This window comes from Sus scrofa, chromosome 5, assembly GCF_000003025.6.
Source record: "Sus scrofa isolate TJ Tabasco breed Duroc chromosome 5, Sscrofa11.1, whole genome shotgun sequence".
NCBI lineage: Eukaryota > Metazoa > Chordata > Mammalia > Artiodactyla > Suidae > Sus > Sus scrofa.
Window position 1 is genome coordinate 10,663,752 of NC_010447.5, and position 25,705 is coordinate 10,689,456.

The 25,705-nt window shown below is 56.3% G+C and overlaps 1 protein-coding gene across 2 annotated transcripts in view; it reads left to right on the forward strand.

Moving 5' to 3' along the window:
* Positions 1-25,705, forward strand: part of TMPRSS6 (transmembrane protease, serine 6) — a 41,093-nt gene that overhangs the window by 261 nt on the left and 15,127 nt on the right. The window contains exons 2-10 of one of the 2 annotated variants that reach the window (XM_005663807.3): positions 7,326-7,522; positions 12,233-12,366; positions 13,602-13,669; positions 14,473-14,666; positions 14,905-14,946; positions 18,410-18,614; positions 21,860-21,996; positions 23,426-23,538; positions 23,821-23,930. In XM_005663807.3, coding sequence (XP_005663864.2) covers positions 7,327-7,522; positions 12,233-12,366; positions 13,602-13,669; positions 14,473-14,666; positions 14,905-14,946; positions 18,410-18,614; positions 21,860-21,996; positions 23,426-23,538; positions 23,821-23,930 — 1,199 coding nt within the window. In that variant the 5' untranslated portion in view covers position 7,326. The remainder of the gene's footprint in view (positions 1-7,325; positions 7,523-12,232; positions 12,367-13,601; positions 13,670-14,472; positions 14,667-14,904; positions 14,947-18,409; positions 18,615-21,859; positions 21,997-23,425; positions 23,539-23,820; positions 23,931-25,705) is intronic. The other variant, XM_021091527.1, reaches the window with a different exon arrangement.

Genomic DNA, 25,705 nt, shown 5'->3' on the forward strand with positions numbered 1-25,705 from the left:
TGGTGGCAGTGTCCACCCCAAGAGGCAGGCCTGGTTTCCTGGGGCTTGAGCCCACTGCTGTGCTCTGAGGCCTGGTCTGCTGGGCCTCAGCAGCCAGAGAGTGACCGGGTGAGCAGAAGGTGAGGGGTCTGTAGAGCTGGGGTCGGAGTTCAGGTATAGGGACTGGAACAGGGGAACAGAGGGGCTGCAGGTTCTGAGTGCTGGGAGGCCTGGGGCTCAGCTGGGGATGGTGGACTCCGTGGCAGGAACGGGGCAAGGGAGAGGCCTGATTTGCCAGGCTGAGTACCGACCCTCATTTTGCAGGGCCAGACAAGCTGTCCCCTCCAGGCCCCACTGGAGCTTCTGGTACAGGAAACAGGCCCAGAGCCCCCCCATTGTGCTAATTAGGGGACAGGCTCAGAGTTGAAAGTGGCTCTGTGTGTGTGTGTGTGTGTGTGTGTGTGTTCATTCAAGCACACGCACGCATGCAAGCTTGCATCAGGACTGTGTGTCACAGGCTTCAGTGTGTTTCTGTGTGTGCACATCCATATGTGAGTTTATGAGTGTGTCTGTGTAAGAAGGGATTTGGCCCACTCCCCGCACCATCGCAGTCAAAGCAGCTCAGAGTGGGGACTGACTGACCGTGAGGCCCAAATGGCCTCAGTGGAAAGTCCCAGATCAGAATCCCAGCTCCGCCCGCTCTGCTCTGCCTTCCCTGGGCTCAGTGACCTCGGGTAGGTCATTTTCTCTCTCTGGACCTCAGTTTCCCCAACCATCAGGTAGAGAGAGCAAGGCAAACATCCCAGCTGGCTGGAGGCTGAGACAGCCTCTGGTCGTGGCAGCGTCCAGCCCAGGCTGGCCCGCAGGAGGAGGAACCGCCCAGCCCCAGAGAGCTCAGCCTCCAGCAGGCAGACTGTGGACCCGCCAATGCAGGAGGGAGGGAGAAGCAGGTGCCAGGCTGGGGTTCCGTTTCTCAGATCAGAGGCGAAGCCTCAGGCCCCTGCGGCAATTGGAGTCTACCCAGTCCCTCCCTCCAGGGGCTCACCCTTCAGGGGGACAGAGAGAATGTCCCCAAGGGGAACAGCATACTGATCGAGGTGGCCCAGGACTCTTCAGAGGAGCAGCCACCCCTCCAGGAGCCTTCTGGGAGGGCTGCCGGGAGGAGGTGAGAGCTGAGCTGGGATGCAAGGGAGCCAATTAGGAGGTGGGCTGCTCAGGAAGAAGGAAGAAAGCCAGGTGGTGAGCAAGAGTTTTCAGGGTTCAAGTAGCAAAACGTGATGCCCTTCACCCAGAGCTGGCTCGGAGCCCCAGATCTGCAAGATGCTTCTACCCTCCTCGCTATTCGCATTGATCACCGAGAAGTCCAGTGTCACTGGGTGCAGCAAGGGAAAAGAGGGAGACAGGAGGAGGGAGCCAGGGGATGCTGCTAGGCTGCATGGGCACCCAGCACCCTGGCTGAGCTGGAAGGAATCCCAATCTGCTCTCGGAGCAGGGCACGCGGGAAAACGGAACAAGGCCCTGCTCTGGGGCAGCTCGCGGCTGGGGAGCAGCCAGACCAAGGACACAGAAGCATGCTGTGTAATTCTGGTCTTGAGAAGAGCTATAAAGAAAAATGCAGGAATTCCCGTTGTGGCTCAGTGGGTTAAGAACCCAACAAGTATCCCTGAGGATGTGGGTTCGATCCCTGGCCTAGCTCAGTGGGTTAAGGATCCAGCGTTGCTGTGACTGTGGGGTAGGTTGGCAACTGCAGCTCCTTCTGATTCAACCCCTAGCCTGGGAATTTCCATATGCCGAGGTACAGCCCTTAAAGAAAGTAAGAGAGAGAGAAAGAAAGAAAAAGAAGGAAAGAAGGAAAGAAAGAAGGAAAGAAAGAAAGAAAGAAAGAAAGAAAAACAGAAAGAAAGACAGAAAGAAAGACAGAAAGACAGACAGAAAGACAGAAAGAAAAGAGGAGCTCCCGTCGTGGCACAGTGGTTAATGAATCCATCAGGGACCATGAGGTTGCAGGTTTGATCCCTGGCCTTGCTCAGTGGGTTAAGGATCTGGCATTGCCGTGAGCTGTGGTGTAGGTCGCAGACGTGGCTCGGATCCTGCGTTGCTGTGGCTCTGGCGTAGGCTGGCGGCTGCAGCTCCTGATTAGACCCCTAGCCTGGGAACCTCCATATGCCATGGGAGCAGCCCTAGGAAAGGCAAAAAGACAAAAAAAAAAAAAAAAAAAAAAAAAAAAAAAGAATAGAAAGAAAGAAAGACAAAGAGAGAGAGAAGGAAGAAAGTTAGTTCCCATTGTGGTGCAGCGGAAACGAATCCGACTAGGAACCATGAGGTTGTAGGTTCGATCCCTGGCCTCGCTCAGTGGGATAAGGATCTGGCATTGCTGTGGCTGTGGTGTAGACTGGAGGCTACAGTTCCAATTTGACCCCTAGCCTGGGAACCTCCATATGATGCAGATGTAGCCCTAAAAAGCAAAAAGGAAAGAAAGGGAGAAAGACAGGAAGAAAAAGAAAAGATGCAGCAGAGAGAGAGCAGTGGTCAGAGAAGGCCTTGCTGAAGTAACATTTGAGCAAAGGCTTGAAGCAGAGAGAGGAGCAGGTCATGAGGCAAGACTGGAGGAAAAGCATTCCAGAAGGAACAGCTAGCGCAAAGGCCCTGAGGTGGCCTGTACTTGATGTGCTGAAGGTCTGGCTGGGAGCCGGGTGTGGCCGCAGCAGAAGGAGGGAGAGGATAGCAAGATGCACAGAGGTGATATCACGGAGGCCCTGGTGGGCTGTGACAGGGGCTTCGGGCTCTGTCCTAGATGGAGAGGAGCCATGCGGGGCTCGGGGGCAGGGCACGTAGTGAGGGCCACTCTGGAGTTGTGCGGGAATGCGCCGGTTTAGGGTGACCGGACGACTGCCTAGTCTAAGAGTCAAGGTGATGGATGATATTGACCTGGATGATGGGGGGAGCCACAGAGGTGCCAAGAAGGGGACAGGTTCTAGGAATAATTGAAAGGGAGAGCCACAGACTCTCCTGATGACTGGACCCTCATAACAACCAGGAAGCTGGTGTATAATAATAAAAGACCAGGAGTTCCCGTCGTGGCGCAGTGGTTAACGAATCCGACTGGGAACCATGAGGTCGCGGGTTCCGTCCCTGCCCTTGCTCAGTGGGTTAACGATCCGGCGTTGCCGTGAGCTGTGGTGTAGGTCGCAGACGCGGCTCGGATCCCGCGTTGCTGTGGCTCTGGCGTAGGGCGGTGGCTACAGCTCCGATTCAACCCCTAGCCTGGGAACCTCCATATGCCACGAGAGCGGCCCAAGAAATAGCAAAAAAAAAAAATAATAATAAAATAATAATAATAATAATAATAAAAGACCAGAGGGGGAGGAGGAGGAAAAGGGGGAGGGGGAGGAAGTGGGATGGACGGGGAGTTGGGGGGTGGTACATGCAAACTCTTCCATTTAGATGGATAAGCAATGAGGTCCTGCTGTCCACAGCACAGGGAATACTATCCAGTCTCTTGGGATGGACCATGATGGAAGATAGGATAAGAAAAAGAATACGCATGGAGTTCCCGTCGTGGCTCAGCAGTAGCGAATCCAACAAGTATCCATGAGATTGCAGGTTCGATCCCTGGACTCGCTCAGTAGGTTAAAGGATCTGGCATTGCCATGAGCTGTGGCGTAGGTCACAGATGCAGCTCAGATCCCGTGTGGCTGTGGCTGTGGTGTAGGCTGGCCACTGCAGCTCCAATTTGACCCCTAGCCTGGAAACTTCCATATGCCATGGATGCCGCCCTAAAAAGCAAAAAAAGAAAATAGAAAAGAAAGAACATACATATATGTATAGATGGGTCACTATGTTGTACAGCAGAAATTGGCACAACACTGTGTAAATCAACTATATTCTAATTTTAAAAAAGAGAAAATAGTCTTCAAAAAAAAAAGATAAGGGCTTGGGATCATGTTCACAGCTGTCAGTTGCCACAATTGTCCACCACCTGCTGGGCCATCAGCCCCAAGAGGATCAGAATGCAGCCTCTTCTGTTCACCAGTGTGGCCCCGTGCCCAGCACAGAGCCGCCTCCAAGCAGGTGCTCAGTAAAAACAGAGGGGCCCATAACCAAGTCTACCGCTCCAGAGGCTCACACCCGCTTCCAAGGCCGAAGACAGGAAGATGCGGGAGAGAGCACTGCTCTGGGAGTCTGAAGCCTGCGGGCTCTACTCATCCATTGTTTGAAAGTTCCTTTCCACTCATCTGTTCTTTCACGGGGCATTCATTCAGGTGGCAGACCCTGTGCTGGGTTCTAGGAGGATCTGAGGTGAATAAGACACAGGTGTGCCATTCTTAATCTTTTTTTTTTTTTTCTTTTTTTTTTTTTCTTTTTAAGGCTGCACCCGTGGCATATGGAAGTTCCCAGGCTAGCGGTTGAATTGGAGCTACAGCTGCCGGCCACGGCCACAGCCACAGCAATGCCAGATCCGAGCCGTGTCTGTGACCTACACCACAGCTCACAGCAACCCAGGATCCTGAACCCACTGTGCATGGTCAGGGGTTGAATCCGCATCCTTTTGGAGATTAGTGGGGTTTGTTCCTGCTGGGCCACGATGAGAACTCCGCCATTCTTGTGGGGAGAGAAATGAAGCCAAAATCCAGGCAGGTTGTTGATCTGACCAAGGGCTGCCTAGGGGAGGAGGTGGCTTACTCCCCAGGGCTCCATCACTGGGCAGGTGGCACTGGAGCAGCTTTTAAGGGTCCCTGGCGTCCCTCAGGCGGAGGGCGTGGCTGTACAAAGGTGCACGCCGTGGACCTGCATGTGATGTGTGATGGAAGTTAAGGCTACAGGGGTGAGGGCAGCAGCCTGGTCATGGGGGATCCTGGGTGCCATGGCAAGAGGGGGCTGGGAACCTTGAGGGGACTCAGCAGGTGAATGGGTGGAGGTGGGTGGGGAGACCTCCCTGGTGACAACGTGGAGGGTGTGCTGGAGGAGGAGAGGGAGGCCGGGAGGGAGTTAAGAGGCTGCCCTAGGATCCGGGCGGGAGGGGATGGGAGCTCAGGTGAATTGTGTCCCCCACATACACCACCCCCAGTTTTTTTGGTTTTTTGTTTTGTTTTGTTTTGTTTTTTCTTTTTAGGGCCACATCCACTGCATATGAAAGTTCACAGGCTAGGGGTTGAATTGGAGCTGCAGCTGCCAGCCTATGTCACAGCCACAGCAACCTGTGATCTCAGCTGCATCATGACCTATGCCGCAGCTTGTGGCCACGCTGGATCCTTAACCCATTGAGCGAGGCCAGGGATCGAACTAGCATCCTCATGGACACGAGCTGGGTTCTATACCTGCTGAGCCACAATGGGAACTCCCTAATTTCTTCTTTTTCTCCTCCTCCTCCTTCTTCCTCTTCCTCTCCTTCTCCCCGCCCCCCTTCCCCCTTCTTCTCCTTCTTTAAATTTTACGGCCTCATCCACAGCATATGGAAATTCCTGAGCCAAGGCTTGAATCTGAGCTGCAGCTGTGACCTATGCCACAGCCACAGCGACACCGGATCCTTTAACCCACTGCACTGGGCCAGGTATTGAACCCACGCCTCCACAGTGACCTAAGCCACGGCAGTCAGGTTCTTAACCTACGGCACCACAGCAGGAGCTCCCGAGAGGAGGTTAACTTCTTAGGGGTCTGGAATCCTTGCTCTGCTGAGGGGTGGCAGGTAAAGGGCCTTCCTTGCACTGTGGGAAAACCTGTCCAAGAAGCCAAAGAGCACTCAGAAGTTTGCCTGGGGGTCTAGAGTTAGAGCGGCAGGTCCAGGCACTTACAGGGTGGCATTCAGGGATTACCTCATCAAGATTTATTAATTATCAGCTGATTCACAGAAAGTAGCCCAGAATAGTGGAAAGATCGGGGAGTCAGGCACTTGGGTTTGATCCCCCACTTACCTGCTGTGTGACTTTGGGTAAGTGGCTTAGCCTCTCTGGGCTTCGGTTTTTCCAGCTGCAAAGGGGGCTGGTTGTCCATGCCAGACAATCAAATCACCTTGGGAAATAAGGCAGGGAAAACTCTGGGGTGAGTTTTTGCTAAAACATCCTGGGTGGAGTTCCCGTCATGGTTCAGCAGATACAATCCAACTTGCATCCATGAGGACGCAGGTCGATTCCTGGCCTCGCTCAGTGGGTTAAGGATCCGGCGTTGCTGTGAGCTGTGGTGTAGGTCGCAGACGCGGCTTGGATCTGGCGTTGCTGTGGCTGTGCTATAGGCCAGCAGCTATATCTGATTCCACCCCTAGCCTGGGAACCTCCATCTGCCATGGATGCAGTCCTTAAAAAAAAAAAAGACAAAAATAAAAATATCCTGGGTCTCAGTTTCAGTTTCCTCATCTGTCCAATGGGTGCAGGACCTTGAAAGGCATTTGGAGGTTAAGCAAGATAACACATGTAAAGTGTCCATATAGAGTGTGCTGAGGAAGGAGAAGGCATGGGGACCTTGTCCCCACATCCCGGGTGACCAGAGGATTAAGTAGGGTGATGTCTGTGAAATGTCTTATACAGATTCTAAATGAATATTAATTTTTCTCTCCTTCTTCTGCCCCTAAGAGACTTGTGGGTGGTGGGGAGACGAGAGGGATGGCATTCTTTGAGAGGCAGTCCCTGGCTCAGCGCAGAGCTGGTTCAGGGCTCCTGGAGGAGGGTGAAGCGAGTGGTTTGCATCCATACCGTGGAAAGCTCTGCTCTGAGGACTAGGAGGAAGGAAAAAAACATCCCCCGGGGTGGCAGGGAGAGAGCAAGAGGAGCTCGTTTACAGAAGCTTGTACCCTGTCTGTACCACAGTTCCATCTGCTGGTACAGCCTTTGGGGGTGGGGTTCAGGCACCGAAGCCTCCATCTCTCCTCTGACCGCAGATGCAAAGGCGGGGGCTCTGGAGCCAGATTGGGTCCCCCTGTGAGCCGTGAGCTGGCTCAGCCCCCTACCTGCAGGCACTGCTCCCTGGCGTTATCATCCTCCTTTTCCAAAAGGCAGGGACGCCGTCTAGCTTCCAGGCAAGGCTGATGTTCAGTAAAGGCTCCCATGCAAATGCCAGGCTGGGAGTTCCCGTTGTGGCTCAGCGGGTTAAGAACACGACTAGTATCCATGAGGATGCAGGTTTGATCCCTGGCCTTGCTCAGCGGATTGGGTGTTGCCCCCAGCTATGTGTAGGTTGCAAATTCAGCTCAGATCTGGCATTGCTGTGGCTGTGGTGTAGGCTGGCAGCTGTAGCTCTGATTTGACCCCTAGCCTGGGAACTTCCATATGCAGCAGGTGTGGCCCTAAAAAAAAAAAAAAAAAAAAAAAAAAAAATGGCAGGCTGTTTCCAGCCCTGGTCTGTTTCTTTGCCAGGATGCCCATGGCCGAGGCCCCCCAAGCGGCTGCTGGGCAGGGTGACGGAGGTGATGGCGAGGAGGCCGAGCCGGAGGGAATGTTCAGGCCCCCCAAGGATTCCAAGAGAAAAGTCCGCGACTACCTCCGTCTGGCTCCGCTGTGGCTGGCCCTGGTCGTGCTGGCTTCAGTGGGGGTTCTGCTCTGGTATTTCCTAGGTAACTGTGTGGGCCCCTGGGAGGGGCAGCCGGGGAGGACTTGGGGTGACTGAGGGGGCGCAGCAGGACAGACCCGATTCCAGGCTCAGCAACACCTAGACACCCCTGGGTGACCTTGGACGAGCACTTCTCCCTGAGTCTCCCTTCCTGTCCTGGGCGATGGGAGTGCAAGTTCCTTGCTGGGGCCAAGTGTCCCCTGCTCCCAGCAGCTGGGGAAGAAGTGCTCTCCCAGCACCCAGTCCTTCTGAACTAACAAGTCAAAGGAGAGTAATCATTGCTTCCCCTTCCCACAGCCCTCCTGGGTTGCCCCTGGGGCTCGGAGCCAGCCGGCTAAGCTGGAGCACCAATTAGTGCTTCTGCTCGCTTGCGCCCAACCTGGGAACTCTCTCCTAGGGTGGGGACCTTTCATCTCGGGGTCTCCAGGGCTCAGCACGAGCGGGGAGGAAGGGGAGGGGGGAACAGGACTCAGGTGTTCAGGGGTGCGTCCATGCACACAGATACCTCAGCACAGCACACGTGGAATTCAACCAGGAATGAACTGGCGGTGGGTCTGGAGTGTCCAGCACAGAGGGCTCGGGCCTCTCCCATGTCCTGAATTTGGGCCCTCCCTCTCTGGTATCACAGCCCTCAGTCAGTTCCCTGGAGCCCCAGCAGGAACTGGCCCATGTTCTGGGTCCATTCATCCATCCTTCACTCACTCATTCATCATCCATCCATTCATTCTTTCATCTATCCATCCACTCATCCCTTCATTCATTCACTCATTCTTTCATGCACAACCCAACACCTCCTGTAGCCAGTTCTGTGCCAGGTTCTAAAGATAGTCCATGCCCTCACCATAAAGCATAGCACGTGCCAGGACAGAGCAAGCTGTGGGGGCCCCAGCGGAGCCATAGCAGGGACGGCCCACCCTGCTCAAGTGATGAGAGACTTTCCATTAGACGCTGGGCAAAAGTTAGATCTTTTTCTTACTGACTGCATCTCCTGGTGGAATTTCAGGTCCATTGAAAGGTATGGGGAGCCACTTTGGAGCAGCCATTGGGGCCATCAGCCTAAGCCCAGCCCCCCAGATTGAAGCCGCTAGGAAGCCTAGGTCTGATGCAGACTCTCCCACCCGTGACGCAGGGTGGATTGTGACTCTGCTCAGAGCTGAGCAACGCCGGCAGGGAGTGGAAGCTGTGTGCATTTCACCAGCGGCAGGAAGCCAGGGCCCCAAATAGCACAGGGCTGAGGCGGCCTCCTTAGACTACAGGATAATGAGTCTTCAGGGGAAACCACAGAGCGTCAGACCGTAGGGCCAGGAACTCACATGCCAATTGTCTTTCTTCACAGAGGCTAATTTCTCCTGATTCTGCTCCAGTAGTGAACTGGCCCCAGGGAGTGGGTGCTCCGTGGGGCTGACGCCCCAGGGAGTGGGTGTGCCAAAGCCTCAGCTGGGGGACGCCAACCCCTTCCCCAAAGGGATGAGGGTAGAGGAGGCACTTTAGGAGATGTTTGAACGAGTGCTCCCGCCCTGGGCCAGGCTGTGCTCCAGGGACCGGGCACCCAGCGAGCGGGTAGATCAGAGATGAGCCCTGCCCGGTCTGGAAGGGGAGACAGAAGAGAGGCCCGTTACGCTGGATCAGGATGCGCTTGAAGGGTGGAGCGAATGACTTGGTTAAATGGCAGCCTCTTGATCCAGAAAGCGGCCCAGGAGAGGAGAGGTGGCATCTGGCTTCCCAGAGCCAGTGGGTCCTGGGCTAGTCCATGCGGATCCCCCAGAGCGGGGCCGTTCACGCTGCCCAGCTCTATTTTCCTGGTCCTTTCCCTCTCCTGTGCTCCTGGGCCACTGTGAGCCTCCCGCACACCCCCCCACCCATCTTGCCTCCTGCTTCAATGAGAAAGTGGAACCACTCAGAAGAGAAGCCCATAGGTGCCCTCCTAGTGGTGAGCATGTGCGCTGCCCTCCGCCTGTCCCCACGGGTGAAGCAGCCCTGCAATGTCTAAAGCCAGCTGTCCTCCTGGCCCAGATCCCACCCTCTTTGTCTACCTGCTGTTGGAGCAGGTTGGGGAGGGGGGAGAAAGGGAGCCACGCCCATCTCCTCCAGCCACGCCCATCTCCTCCAGCCACGCCCCTCCCATCCAGCCACGCCCCTGTCTCCTCAAGCAGCAGCATCCATCAGTGCAGACAGAGTACCTTGCCTTCTCGTTCCTCCTGTGCCAAAGTTCTCTGGTGCCCCCCCAAAACAGCCACTTCTCTGCTCCGCTTTGCAGCAAACTCCTGCGGTGTCAAAGTGCTGCTGCCTCCAGGTCCACCCCCACCCCCCGTTCTCTCTGTACACTTTCCAATTTAACTTCCGGCCCTCCAGGCCCCCACAAGCCCAAGGGCACTTGTCAAGGTCACCCATCTTCACGTTGCTAACACAATGGCAAATCCTCATTGACTCTGACCCACTGGCGGCACTTGACCAGGTGCCTCAGCCCCAAGGCCTTGAAACTTTTTTTCACTTGACTCCTCCTCTGGGCCTCCGCTCACTCCCTTACCCCCCCTGATTCCCACATTTGCATTTCCAGCCTGTGACGTCACAGGGGCCTGCCCTCCTCCAGGATGTCTAAGGGCGTCTCAGACCCCCTGAGACTTAACTCTTTTGTAAACTGTCAGTCCGCCTTTTGAGTGTATTTTAAAAGGGCCTTAATTTAATTGATTTTCACCAATTGTTAACATAAAATGATATTGAACTATTGATTTTACATGTCTCAGAGGCAATGTTTATATATAAGATTTTTTGGGGAGGTTGTGCTCATGGCATGCCGAGGTTTCAGGGACAGGGATCCAACCCTCACCATAGCAGTCACAACCCTGGACCCTTAACCCATTGGGCCACTAGGGAACTCCATGTAAGATTTTTAGAAGTTCAAGGTTTTGATAAATGAAATATGGCTTGATGGTTTATATAACCATCAAGTTATATTAACCGGGCAAAAAAATGAAGGATTAGAACCTAACTCTCCATTATTTCCTCCAAACCTGCACCCCCACTGCCGGCCGGTGGTCCTTTCATCGTTCCCACTGCTCCCTCTTATTCCTTTTCTTTTACAGCCCAGCCCCATTTTGCCAGCCTGCAAACCGTGACCACTCTAACTTCAAAATATACCCTGATTCCAGCCACTTCTCTCCCTCTTCGCTGTGCAGCCTGGTCCGGGCTCCGTGGCCTCTTCCCTGCACCACTCTCCCTGGACGGCGGCAGGAGCTTCCTGTAGACCTCCCGGCTTCTGCCCTTGCTCCTTAGAGCCTGTTCTTAACACAAAGATGGTTTTATCAAGTGGAGCAAATCATCTCACTTCTCATCTCATCTAACCCATCTCACTCAGACCTCCTGGGGTTGTAAGGCCCTACATGATGTCCCCTCCCCCATCTCCCTTTGTCCGGCTTCCCCCTCACTCAGTCTTTCCTCGTCCTCAAACACGCCAAACAAACTCCTGCCTCAGGGCCTTTGCACCTGCTGGTCCTGCTGCCTGGAATGCTCTTTCCATAGATCAACATCCAGGAGGCTGATAGCATCCCCATCTTCCCTGGCCTCCGTGGTGCAGCCCACATCAGCCCCCGATTTCCACTGTACTTACACCGCTAACATATTATATGTTTAAGTTGATTGTTTCTTATCTTTCTTGCCAGACTAAAGGCTCTTAAGGGCAGGGTTTTTTTTTTTTTTTTCTTCATTATTTTGTTCATCGTCATGCCGGTGTATGCCCACGTGCTCCAGGCCAGGCCTGACACGCAGTAGACTGTCAACAGATGTTTGCCGAGATACTTGCTGAGACTCATATTTGAATAAATGACTGAATCGGGGTATAAACCCTGGGCTGTGAATCTATTCCCTTCACATCAGCCAAAACGATCTTTGCAAAACGGAAATCTGATGACATCACGCCTGATTTGAAACCTTTCATGGTTTCTCTCATTCATCAGGGAAAGACCAAAACCCTGCCCTGCTGCTACCTCCGCTGCTTAGAACCCTCCCCCATCTGCCGGCTCCACCCCAATGGGCTTTCGGGCCCTGGCCCTGGCTTTTGGCCTCTGTCTCAGGGCCTTTGCACCTGCTCTTCCTTTCTGCTCTGAAGGTACTTCCCTGTATCCCCTCTTCCCAATTTATTCTCCCTTCCTCCTGTCTCAGTTGGAGGGTCACCCTGGCCCAAGCTGGGCTTCCTTGTCATGTCCCCTCATTAGTACCTGCGCTTCCCCTTTAAGACAGAAGAAGATGAATCCTACAGGTTGTGTGTGAATGGGAAGAATGTCTGTCTTACCCACCCGTGTCAGCTCCGTGCGGGAGACACACCTGTCTCGGTTTACTCGGGCAACTCACTCAGGAGGTGCAACCTGGACAAGCCTCCAGACAACACAGAGGTGCTAAATCAAGAACTTGACCTTCTGGACCCATGTGGCTTTCTTGGCCTTCACGTCATCCATGTCCTGGCTGGATCACTGTGTCAGCTTCTCACTGGGACTCACAGGGACACCAGCCGTCTGGGGGCCTCTTTCCTTCCTGGTGTTGTGGGGCCAGTTTGTCACTACTTAAACCCTGAATGACAGTGACAAGATGGTGGCTCCTGGGAGGTCCAAGATGCTGGAGGCTGAGCCAAAGGTTTGGGGTGGTAGGGAAAGGTGTGGGGGACACAGGAGCCTTTCCCACCTGCTCCCTTGGTTACCATTGCTGGTTTCTTCCTGGGCAGGATACAAGGCGGAGGTGACAGTCAGCCAGGTGTACTCAGGCAGCCTCCGCGTGCTCAATCGCCACTTCTCCCAGGACCTTGCCCGTCGCGAGTCCAGTGCCTTCCGCAGTGAAACCGCCAAAGCCCAGAAGATGGTAGGAAGGACTGCGGGGATGGGAGGGAAGGATGGTGGGGCAAGAAGAGAGAGGGGAGGGGCCTGATCGTGTCAAGCCAGTTGATTGGTCCATGCAGAGCACCCATGGGGGCAGAGGCGTGCTCTAGGCATGAAGAAAGGGAGGTGGTGTAAGGCGGCGGGGAAGTTAGTAGACTCTGGGGTCAGATGTACTCGGACCAATCCTGACTGTGCCCCGTAGCAGGATCATGACCTTCAGAAAGTTAGGGGGTGCTGCCAGAACCCAGCCACACCCCCTCTCCTCCCGGAAGGCCATGGCTTAGGGCACTGGGGGTGGTCTCCTGCTGTGAGCCCCCACCACTCTCAGGCTCAGGACCCTGCCCTGACCAGCAGGGCAGATGGAAAGTGCTGAGAAGTTATTCCCAGCAGCAACCCTCAGGCAGGAGAGATGGAGAGGGTGGATAAATAGCCCAGCTCCCTTGGTCCCTGGAGAGGGCGGTTCTGAGGATGCCCCGCCCCTCTGAGAGCTCCCCGTTGCCCTGTGCCGCCACTGCCCATAGCTGCCCCCAACCCCTCTGGCACCTGCATGGCCCTGTTTCTCTTCCCCACCTGCATCATCCTCAGAATCACCTCCAAATGAACCACTTGCCTCATGTCCCGGATTAGGACCTGCTTCTGGGGACCCAGTCAAGGCTATCTTTCCTTCTCTGTCGAGTCGGGTAACAACAGCAGTGCTTGTCTGCACGGCTGCCGTGGGGTTGAAGCGAGAGAGGAGAGAGTGTGGCTGTTGTATCTCTACCGTTCAGAGTGCCTTAAGAAGCCACCGTCCTGCCATCCCTCCCAGCTGGCAGCACCAACACTGAATGTGCAAAGACCAACCGGCTGAGCTCCCAGTTGGTGGCTCAGGCTCAGGAGGGGACCCAGGAGGGGACCCAGGAAAAGACCAAGGAGCCCAGTGGGGCCTCTCAGAGTCAAAGAGTGACTTTTGATGAGGGGGAGAGGCTCTTGGTGCCTTCTGGTCAAGGTCGGAGCTGGTGGGGGCGGGGGCAGTGCTTGGGGGTAGGGGGAGGGACAAAAAGATGCAACGAGTTTTGTTTCCTGGCGTGGCCACTGCCCACCATGTGACCACAGGCAAGCCTTTCTACCCCGTGGGCTCCTCTGTCAAGCAGGGCTGCTGAGAGGAGGCAACGGGCATCCCAAGGCAGGAGGGGCACAGTGGGCGGGGGAGGGGGCTCTGACTGTTTCTCCCCCTTTTAGCTCAAGGAGCTCATTGCCAGCACCCGTCTGGGTACTTACTACAACTCCAGCTCTGTCTACTCCTTTGGGTGAGTCCTTCCCACGGCCCCCCAACAGGCCCCTGCTAGAATCTTAGGCTCCAAGAATAGGAGAGGACACTGGAGGCTTCCGATGCAATGACTTCATGTTTTAAAAACGGGAAACCAGTTCCCGTTGTGGCTCAGTCGTTTACGAACCCTAGTAGTATCCATGAGGATGGGGGTTTGATCCCTGGCCTCGCTCAGTTGGGTTAAGGAACCAGCTTTGCTGTGAGTTGAGGTGTAGGTCACAGATGCGGCTCGGATCCTGTGTGGCTGTGGCTGCGGCTGTGGTGTAGGCTGGCAGCTGCAGCTCTGATTCGACCCCTAGCCTGGGAACGTCCATACGCCGTGGGGGTGGCCCTAAAAAGCAGAATGATAATAATAATAATAAACAACATGGGGAAACTGAGCCACAGAGAGGCAACTTGGCTTCCCGTGTGTGACCTCCCTTCACCAAGTTTGGTTTCCTCATCTGTAGAATGGGCACAATGGCCTGGTAGGGACTACCCTGAACAGTAGCCATGGCATCCTTAGCAAAGGCCTGCTGGCATCGGGTGAGACCATGGAGAAGCGGTCCTGGGATGACCCGGCTGTCCCGTGCAGGTCTGGTTCCACCGCTTACGACAGGTTCCTTGGCACACGGCCTAACCACTTGTGGCTCAGTTCCCTCACCTGTCGGTCGAATGGGGATGCTGAGAGCACCTCCCTCAAAGCTTCCCACGGGCTTTCCGATGCCTGAGAGGTAGTAAGTGCTCACTGGGGCCCAGACGCCACACTCCCTCCCTAGCCCCTCTCCATTCTGCCCACCTCAGGGAGGGACCGCTCACCTGCTTCTTCTGGTTCATCCTCCAAATCCCTGAGCACCGCCGGCCGATGCTGAGCCCCGACGTGGTGCGGGCCCTGCTGGTGGAGGCGCTGCTGTCCACGGCCAACAGCTCGGTCCCTGCCGCCGCTGCCGCCTACAGGGCCGAGTATGAGGTGGACCCTGAGGGCCTGGTGATCCTGGGTCAGTACCGGGGCGGGGGAGGCCTGGGAAGGCTGCCGCCAGGGCTGGGGCGCTTTCAGGGATGGGCCCCCACCCAGGTGGCCAAGAGCCAGGACCGAGGGGCGGCCCCCAGGGAGGACGGGCGGTCAGGGAAGAGCTCAGTCAGGCTGGCTCTGATGGCCTCTTCTATTTTGATTTTCCTTTTGTGTTTCTATTTACTTTTTATCTCTTTATTTGATTGTTCCTTTCCTTTTAACAGAAGCCAGCGTGAAAGACATAGTTGCACTGAATTCCACGCTGGGTAGGCGACTTTGGTGTTTCAAACTCTCCACTTTCCTTTGAGTTGGTGTTTTTCTTGGTTTGGTCGAGTGTCGGGGGTCCACATGGCTTTCATGGTGGGTGCAGAGGGGAGTGGCCTGGGGCACCCAGGCGGTGCCATGGTGGACTTGGTGATGGGTTTGAACAAGGCTGGGCACCTCTGGGGGGAGGAGAGGAAGTGTTGCACCGGTGTGAACACGTGTGTATCTTGTACAGAAGTGTGGACGTGCTGCATGTGTGGGGTGCGAGAGCGAGTAGCAGATTTAGTTGCACATAAACATGACCCTGCTTTTCTGTCGTAGAATTCCATTTGCCCACGATCCACCGTTTCCACTGACGGTAGAAAATAATCTTGCTAACTCGAGGTGTGCTTTGGCTTTAAAACTTACTCTTTGGAGATATTTCTGTCACTCTCAAGGATACTCCCTCCACCTTTTCCTTTCCTTTCTCAGCCAGCCAGGCTAACCTGGGCTCTCCTCACAGCCCTCCTCTGTGCCCCTGTGCCCTGTCGTTAGAGTCTTGCTTTTCTCCAAGAGGCTCACAGTATTCCTGCTAAGCCCTGGGAAGTAAAGCACCAGCAGGACCCCTGTGCTGCACAATGCCAGGGAGTGATACCCATGTTGTAGTCTCTGTGACTGGAGACGCCTGGAGTTGTGCAGTGCACCACCTGTGCTACTGTACCTTCTGACTCTGAGCATGAGCTCCTACGTTCTCAGATTCTTCCTAGACCACCTAGAAGTTTCTTTTTTTTTTTTTTTCTTTTGGCTTTATAGGGCCACACCTGCAGTATATGGAAGTTCCCAGGCTAGGGGTTGAATCAGAGCCGCAACTGCTGGCCTACGCCACAGCCTCTGCAATGCCTGACCCAAGCTGCATCTAAGACCTACACCGCAGCTCACAGTAACGCAGGATCCTTAACCCACTGAGCGAGGCCAAGGTTCGAGCCAGCATCCTCGTGGATATTAATCAGGTTCGTTTCCACTAAGCCACAACAGGAACTTCCTTAAAGCCTTTAAACAGGCTTTTGGAGCATCCTGTCCATGCCAGGCCCCATACCTGCTCTGGTGACACCACCTGACCTTGTCCTCACCCCTGCCCTCAGAGGAGCTCCAAGCCCCAAGAGGGAGACAGACACATAAACAGATTCTCACAACATCAAGTGCCAGGGTTAGAAGAGAGATCCCGGAGGCAATGCAGAAAGGGAATCATTCTGCCCTGGGGACAGAGATGGATCCCCAGGGGCCGAGATCCAAAGCAGAGCAAGGGATGGCCTCTGGAGGGAGGAAGGAGTTGCTCCTGACCAGGGGTCCCTGAAGCCTTCATAGAGGAGGAGGCAACAGACTCAGGACAGGAGGACAGGTAGGAATCGGTCAGGTCCTGCAGGGGAGCGGGCACTCTGGGCAGAGGGACGAGCAGGAGCAAAGGCCAGGGGAGAACACACAAGGTCGTGTACTTTCTCCCAGGCTCCCCAAAGGCCTTTCCTCCTTTTTTCCTCCTTCCTTCCTTCCTTCCTTTCCTTTTTAGGGCCACACCTATGGCACATGGAGGTTCCCAGGCTAGGGGTCAAATTAGAGCTGTAGCTGCCAGCCTACACCATGGCCACAACCACGCCAGACCTGAGCCACAGCTCATGGAAACATTGGATCTTTAACCCACTGAGCAAGGCCAGGGATCGAACACGCGTCCTCCCAGATACTAGTCTGGTTCATTACCACTGAGCCACAGTGGGAACTCCCAGCCACAGTGGGAACTCCCAGAACTCAGAGTGGCTGAGATACTGACCCAGAGTCACACAGTGGATGAGAGGTGGAGCCAGGATGATAAGGCAGAGTGTGGACGCCCCACATACCAGGCTGTCTCCCACATCTGGGGCTCACTCCCGCACCCCTAGTGCTTCCTGGCAGAGCACCCAACCTCCCTGCTTCACAGGCTCCTGGTGAGGTTTAAATGACACCCTTATGGCCCGGGGACTTCTGCTGGTCCCTGGAGCCTACATCAAGCACGGAGTAGGTGCCCAATAACAATGCTGAGTGAATGGATGGATGGATGGGTGGGTGGGTGGTATAGGTGAAAATGGTGACAAGTCACAGGACTTTCTCCCCAGCTCCACCTTCTCCCTCCCCGCACATCCACCTAAAGAAGAACTGTCACTGTGCATACTGAGCACCTGCTGTGTGCAAGGCACTATGCTGAGAACTCGGACATGCACCCTCCCTAAACTCTGGGACAACCAGGCTAGAATTGTCATTGCCCCCATATTACAGAGGACAAAACTGGGCCCCAGGAAAGACTAGGTGGAGATTAGAGGAATCTATGTTTTCTGGCCCAGGTCTGTAAAATGGGAACAATGAAACTATTTCATGGAGCTCTCGGGAGTTCTCATTGTAGCTCAGTGGGTTAAGAACCTGACTAGTATCCATGGGGTTGTGGGTACAATCCCTGGCCTTGTTCAGTGGGTTAAGGATCTGCCGTTGCCAAGCTGTGGCATAGGTCGAGGATGAGGCTCAGATCTGGCGTTGCTGTGGCTGTGGCTTTAATGGGACCCCTGGCCTGGGAACTTCCATATGCCGTGGGTATAGCCCTCAAAAATAAAAGAAACACATTTGATTCCCGGGAAGCACACCAAAATAATAACAATAATAAAATAAAATAAAAATAAAAGACACACGTAAAAAAAACAAGCCCCAACCCCCAAAAAACTATTTCATGGAGCCATTAAATGAGATGGTAGGTGCATGGCCCTGAGCTCAGCTCCCTGCAGGCATCAAAGCGCTGGCTAAGTGCCATCTGTTTATTCTCGTGGTTTGGTTATCACTCGCTTCCTCCGCCTGGGCGGCCTCCCAGCCCTCCTGGAACATACCCCCTTCTCTTCACCTGCAATGAAACCCTCAGCTGCTCCTCTTACTGCTGGGCACCTCCCAACCCCCGAACTAGTCCCCAGTCTCCCGGCCTCCCCAGCCTTGCTCCCAGCAGCCAGAGGAGTCTATGATTCCAGCCCCACCTAACCTTCCATGGCTCCCGTGGCCACAGGAGGAAAAGGCTCATTTCCTGGCGTGATCTGAGCCCTGCCTCCCTCCTCCAACTGGCCCTCCTGCCTTGGAGTCCCCTGCCCGCTCAGCCGGCAGCCGTCACTGTCCTGCCTGCATCTGTATCTGTCCCCGATGTTTGTTGCTCCCGGGCAGCGACAGAGCCTTGCTCTGGTACTCGCCAAGTGCAGCAGGGGAAGGAATGCATGAGCCGGTGAACGAGTGAGTGGGTGAGGAGGCTGAAGATGGGAGCAGCAGCGGGACAGAAAGATGGGACTGAGCACCTCGGGGCTGAGCCCCACCAGCGGCTCTCCCGCCCCCAGCCCTGCCCGGGTGAGGACCTGACGGGGCTGGCCCCACCCCAGGTCTCTCCTCCCAGCTAACAGGAGTCAGGGGGCCTGTCCCTCTCCCCCACTCCAGGCTGCTACCGCTATAGCTACGTGGGCCGGGGCCAGGTCCTCCGGCTGAAGGGACCCGACCACCTGGCCTCCAGCTGCCTGTGGCACCTGCAGGGCCCCGAGGACCTCATGCTCAAACTCCGGCTCGAGTGGACGCTGGCGGACTGCCGGGACCGGCTGGCCATGTACGACGTGGCGGGGCCCCTCGAGGGGAGGCTCATCACCTCGTGAGTCCCTGGGAAGGCGGGGCGGGGGGCGGGCAGGGGGGGTGCTGGGAATGGGAAGGGGATGGAGGGGTGGGGTCAAAACCACCCCCAGATTCTGAGACAAGGGGCTGTGTGACGCTGGCCCCCGCAGTTGGTACCTGGGGACAGGGAGGCTAGCCCAGAAGGGGGTGGCGAGGGGAGACTGTACCGTGGGCAACCCCTCCTCCTCCCCCCGCCTCAGTTTCCCTATTCGTAACAAAACAGTTGCACTGGGAGTTCCCTTTGTGGCTCAGTGGTAATGAACCCAACTAGTATCCACGAGAACTCAGGTTCGGTCCCTGGCCTCACTCAGTGGGTTAAGGATCCAACGTTGCTGTGAGCTGTGCTGTAGACCACAGAAGCAGCTCGGATCCCACGTTGCTGTAGGGACTGCGGCTGGCAGCTGCAGCTCCGATTCAGCCCCTAGCCTGGGAACATCCATGTGTCACGTGTGCGGCCCTAAAAGAAAAAAAAGTCAGCTCTGGGAGGTGACATGATCTTGCTAGAATGCTTCAGAATCTGGCAGCCCCAGACTTCCGGCCCCACTCTGCTACTTCCTAGCTGTGTGCCCTAAGGCAAGTTACTTTGCCTCTCTGAGCCTCAGTTTCCTCACCTGTAAAAGAGGTGCACAACCACGCTTACCTTGCCGGGTTATGGTGGGAATTTTCATCAGTCCCTCTGTGCCAAGATCCTCACACATAGTAAGCATCAGTATCACTGTACATTAAGCATACCCGTTAAACATCCCATGCCATCCACTATCCCTCATCATCTAGAGTCTAGCTGGGGCTGGGTCATAAAGGGCATGGAATGCCAAGGGCAGTCTGAATGTTCACACTTGGTCAGCGAGGAACGAACGGGAAATTCTTGAGCAGAGGAGCAGGACTTTAGGATAAGGCGTGGAATGCAGGAGGTGGGCAGGGGGTGGGTGGAGGGGAGACCTTGAAGGGGCTGGAAATGACCTTGGCCTCCAGGAGCCTGATCACCTTCCTGCAGGGTGGGGGTGGAGTGCCGTGGATCTACAGGGTTCTGTAGGAGGTGGGGGAAGCACTGGGGCACGAGGCTGCTGCCTCCCCTGTCTTGCTTGGGCCGGCTTCCCGGCTGCGTGGGGCTGGGACCCGCAAGTTCAGATCAAGGGCTGTGCTGGAGGATGCGCTGGGCCACGTTCTCCCGGGCCCCCTTCCACAGGGCCTCTCTGAGTCTCTGAGCTGTGAGGCTGAGCCCTCCTCTGCAGCCCCACCCCGCCCTGCCAAGTGGTGACCTCAGTCTGGGGTGTGCGTGGGCTGGGTTCCTGGAGGGCTCTGGGAAGCTCAGAGAAGCCAGACACCATCTGATTTCCAGGCCTGATCAGAGCGGGGACGCTTCAGGGCTTTCCCTGGGCTTCTCCCAGGCTCCACCCCTCCTCAGCCTGCTGTGGCCGGCTGAGCCCTCTCCCCACTCCCTGTGGCACCAGCCTGCTTACTCCCTCTCAGACCCTCGGAGAAGCTGTAAAAGGATGGGTCAGACAAGACCGAGGGGTCCTCCAACGCACCCCAGACCACGCGGGGGCACCTTAGTGGTGATGGGGAGACAGAGTCGGGGTCGGAGGGGGGGAAGCCTCCACACTTTCACCTTGTTTTAGTTACAACCAGGGCTCAGCTGCTAAGTAAGTAAAAAAAGTTTCCAACATTAAAAGCGACCATTTAAGGTGACCTTGGGGAGTTCCCGCTGTGGCTCAGCCGGTTAAGAACCTGACGAGTATCCACGAGGAGCCAGGTGTGATCCCTGGCCTCGCTCAGTGGGTTAAGGATCGCACCTTGCAGTGAGCTGCAGTGTAGGTCACAGTTGCGGCTCGGATCTGGCCTGGCTGTGGCTGTGGCGTAGGCTGGCAGCTGCAGCTCCAGTTCAACCCTTAGCCTGGGAACTTCCAAACGTCTCAGGTGCAGCCCTAAAAAAAAAAAAAAAAAAAAAAAAAAGGTGACATCAGGTCCCTCTTAACCCTAACATCTTACCTCCCACCTTCTGGAGGGGAGGAGCCCCCAGAGGCAGAGGAGGGGGTAGCAGAGAGGTGGGGGGACAGTGTGCACTGGCAGTGACCACAGGTCCCCCGTGGCCAAAGCAGGAGGTTGAGAAAGCGGGGACCAGTGCCTGGGTGGGCAGAGGCCAGGAGAAATGGCCTTTCCCAGCACCCCTGGGGACACTCCTGGCAGGACCCTGCTGGGGACACTCCTGGCAGGACCCTGCTGGGGACACTCCTGGCAGCGCTGACTGTTCTCTCACCAGTGGCAGGGCTGCCAGGGCTGCTGCAGGCGGCATTTCTGAGGCTGTGCTTGGATTCCCCACCCTCGCCTGGGTGCCTGCAGTGCCCCCATCACGGCCACTCCCACCAGTCAAGTCCACGCGGCCCAGGGCGGGCAGGCAGGCAGTACCTCCACGTTGGATGTTGCTGCAGCTCTTCTGGGGGAGGCACGGTTATTAACTTCCTGGGAATTGGTCTGCCCATCAGCAAGGGCTCCAGAGGATTCTGTGGGAGACAAGAGGAAGTTTGACAGAGGTTGGCAAGGAGTGAGGCAGAAGCTGGGAGCCCCCTTCTGAAATGGGCGGAGCCGGGGCACGGATGGAGCGGGGGTCACCAGGCAGGGTCGCAGGCCTGTGTCCGCTGCGGACAGAGCGGGGCCCCAGCATGTTCAGGAGCCTGTGTCCCCATCTGGAAACCAAGCAGTGACTTTGACAATCTCCGAAGAGCCTTTTCAAGGCTGACCTTCCTCTAAGGGTCTAGAATTCTAAGATACTGTTGTCTCTTCGGTGCCCCCTGCCCCACGGCCCAGACCACACACCTGTCCTCTCTGTTCCAGCCCAGAACAAGGCCAAGGTCAGGGGTGGCAGCTGGAGGCTGTAGCCGCCAGAGGTGCCCATCTGTGCCAATCTCCCTGCTGGGCACTCAGGGGTCCCGGGGATTCCGAGGGGGTGGAGGGGTGCTGTGGGACTGGGAGTCAGCCGTCGGAGTTAAATCATAAGCTCTACCCCCCTCCTGGCCTCTCTCCCCTGGGGAGGTGGCCTGACCCTTACAGGGTGTCCAGTCAGTCCAGAGAGGGTCAGAGTCCTGCCTAAGGACACACAGCGGGCTGGCCAAAGCCCCGGATGGACAGGCTTCCAGTCTGTCCTCCTCTGCTCCTCCCAGCAGCCCTCTGCCCTCCCGGGGGACCTTCCCAGGCCCCGCCCCCCGCCACCTTTCTCTGTCTCACCAGGGTCTATGGCTGCAGTCGCCAGGAGCCTGTGCTGGAGGTCCTGGCGTCGGGCGCCGTCATGGCCGTGGTCTGGAAGAAGGGCCTGTACAGCTACTGTGACCCCTTCGTGCTCTCCGTGCAGCCTGTGGACTTCCAGGGTGAGGCGGCCAGGGGCCCCTAGGGGATGGGAAGGGCTCAGGGCAGAAGGCTGGGCTGCTCCTCCGACTTGCCTTCACCTTCTTTGTTCTGGTCGGGGATGGGATGGGGCGGGGCAGGGAAGGTTCTGGAAACACCTCTGTTCTCTGTTCCCCACCCCCACCTCCCACCCCAGTTCCCCCCCCCCATTCTTGCTCCACTGCCCCTAATTTCTTCACTCTGACCTCATCCCCTCTCCCGCCCTTCCCTCCCCCCTCACCTCCCCCTCATGGTCCCTCCTGCCCTGTTGTTGACTCTCTCGTTCCAGAGTTTACTGTTGGTCCTCCCTCCTCTCCTCTCTCATTCTCGCCCCCATTCTTCTCCGTGCCTCCTCTCCACACCCCCTCCCCTGCCCATCTTCCCTCTGCATCCACCCTGGCCGAGTCTGGAGGCTGGGGTTCCTCTCATGCCAAAGGTCCGCCGCGCAGTTCTCCCTGGAGATGGCATAGGATGCTCAGGGGTGGGTGATTCACTGCATGTCATGGGAAAGGATCCCCAGGCTGCCCCACTGAGCCTCCCCCACCCTCCTCTGCTTCCCGATTCCCCTCTCCCACCCCCTTTCTCTGGAAGAGCACCCCCGCCTCACACCCACTGACTGGTTGTCCTTGGGCAGAGAGCAGCAGCCTCTGGGCAGCAAAGCGAACTGTGCCGTTTCCTAGGCTCAGTGGAAGGGAGGTTACGAACCGGAGCCGGCGTGCAAGCTGCCGCCACCCCTGCCTCTGCCACCAGTCTCCTCTTCCTGCCTACTCCCCCTCCTTCTCTTGGTGTCCACCCCACTGGTCTCCTGGTAGTGCCCCGGGTCCACGGGTGACCCTCTGGGAGTCCCTGGGGCTGAGAAGTTGCTAGAGCCGGCCCGTTCTCCCAGGCATCTCTGATGTAGCTCCAGGAGGAGGGGAATGGAGGGCTTTAGAACCCTGACTCCATCGAAGGTGGTGGGCCAGCTGGGGACACACCTGCTCCCCATTCCCTGCCCTCTCACTGTGTGACCTCAGCCAAATCACACATCTTCTCTGAACCTCACCTTTGAAATGGGGAACAATTCCCTCTCCCCCAACTTCCGTAACTGTGAGCCTGGCACAGCAGTGAACATATTCAGTAAGAGGTCAGGGGCCGCACAGCTGTTGTCCGTGGCAAACACTTAGGGAGCACCTAGTGCATGCCATGCCTGTTCATGCCACTCAGCGACCCTATGAAGTAGGTACCGTTCTGGTCTCCATTTCACAGATGGGGAAACTGAGGCCCAAGGTCACATGTTCACACTCAACCATTAGGCTCTACCATTTAGTGGGAGTAGGGGTGGTGGGGTTTCAGCTGCCCCCACCCTGCACCTGTTGGGAAGTGCCATGGGGTGCGGCTGAGCGACCCCGTATAACTTCTGCTTTCTGGGTTCAGCCTGCGAGGTGAACCTGACCCTGGAGGACCGGCTGGAGCCACAGGGCATCCTCAGCACACCATACTTCCCCAGCTACTACTCACCCAGCACCCACTGCTCCTGGCACTTCACGGTGAGCCCGCCTACCCTCTGCCCGGAGCACCCTGTAGACCTCCAGAGACCCCGGCTGGGAGGGGAGCACTGACCTGCCTCTGCTGAAGCACCATCTGTTGGCTCTGGGTGCCAATCCCTCTGAGGTTGGTTGGGGGGATGACTCTCTTAGCCATGGTGATGCCCGTTTGTTGAGTGACTAACAAACCTCAGCCCTAGCCAGTACTCTGTGTTCAGCAGGCCTCCTTCTCCTTTTGTTGTCCAGGGAAGTGGGGCCACCTGCTGACCAGCTCCTCTGTCCCAGGTGCCCTCCCTGGACTATGGCTTGGCCCTCTGGTTTGACGCCTACGCGCTTCGGAGGCAGAAATATGACATGCCCTGCACCCAGGGCCAGTGGACCATCCAGAACCGGAGGTACCCAACCCTGGAACCCCCTTCCTTTCCCCATAGGTAACCCCCCTTGGGAGCCCGAGTCTGGGACCTCAGAGGGGGCGCATAGGACGAGAGCAAAGGCCAGGACAGTTGCTTGGCCCTTGACCCCATTCCTCCCCCAGCCACCACCCAGGGGTCTCAGACACACATTTGTCCTCAGTCACCTTGCATGCTGATCCTAGCGAGAGGAAAATGGTTTCGTTTCCATGGGCACTGTCACCCCACTGTCTGGCACTCCAAATCCTTAAATGAGATAATGCAGAACCACAGAACTCAGCGGCGCTAGGGTGCCTTTCCCTAAGCCCATCCAAGTGCAATTGGAGGCACCCCTTCCATTATCCTGCTCCCTTCTCTTGCCCAAAAGCAAGCAGCTTCTGGGCTGGAAAGCTGCCCAGCCAGGGTCAACGCTGCTCTTGCTAATCTGGCCACTGCCCAGAGAAACCCTGAATCCCCCTGTGTCCCCTGTGGGCACTAGCCCTGCTACCTGCCCTGCCCCTGGCCCCCCTTGTGACAAAGTTCCTGAGGAAGTTCCTGTCCCTTGGGGAGGTGGGCAGGACACAGCGGGGACAAGCCATCCTCTGATCAGTGTGCCTGCAGCTTGAGCAGTAGGATAAGAACTGGGAAATGCCCACCAGGGCTGGCAACCTGGTGGTCCTGACAGCTGCAAAGGGGCAGAGTGGGCAGGGAGGTGAGGAACCGAGACAGTGCAGGTCTGGGGAGAGGGGAGAATCAGGGCACTCAGAGGCTGGCATTTTTATAATGGGAGGGGCTCCGTGTCCAAACGCCGTGCGGGAGCATCCCACCGAGGAAGAGACAGTGGCTCAGGGGCAGGTGATAATGGGGCGGCAGATGAGGGGGAGCAGTGGGAGGGATGTGGGAGGCAAGGGGGGGCATCAGGAGGACCCCCTTCCCTGGCTCCATTCTTGTGGGGCGACAGAGTCTTGGGGAGAGAGAAGGCATCTCAGAGTAGCCTTGCAGAACTGGGGAGAGCCCTCCCCGTCTGGGGTCCGAGGATGTTGATGAGAATATTATCTTATTAGATCTATTATCTAATAGATCTGCCCTCCCTTCCAACCCTGGATCCTAGGGGTCCAACAGAGTCTGAGATTTTAATATGCAAGCTTCTTGATTTCTCGGTCTCACAGATTTTGAGTATCCAAGATTCCAACACACTAAATTTGAAAAGTCCTAGGACTCCAGAATTCTTGGACTCTAGGCTTGGTGTCTGAGTTCATGTCTTTTGCTTATCGCTTGATCCTATGGAAAAGCAGCAGCCAGACAAAAGGTGACAGGGGCAGGGATGTGTGCTGACTCGTCGGCATGCTTTCAGGGTTTTTGCAATGTATCAGGGGCCGAGATTAAAAGGAAAAAGAAGACATGTTGAGGGGGTGAGTTCAGGCCTGGCTGTTTGGGGCTGACATCTGATGGGGTGACTCTGGCCCTGTGTTGTTTGGAGAGCAGAGGCCACGCTGTCCTACAGGTCCCAACACATGGTGGCATGGCTGATCATGGCTGCCCTGATCCCTCACGGAGCTCCCTCAGAGAGGGCAAGGCATTTGAATGAAGTCACCAAGCCCGTAACTAGAGAAACCAAAGCCGAGTGAAGCAGTGTGATCCAGAGCGTGGGGCATGGGCGGGCACGTGTGTGCCTCCGTGCCCATATGCGTGTCCACGTCAGCGCGGAGCCTTCCAGCAGAGCCTCTGAGCAGCCGTGCTAGCTGTTCCCTCCCTTGGCCAAGGCATACCCAGCCACCCGC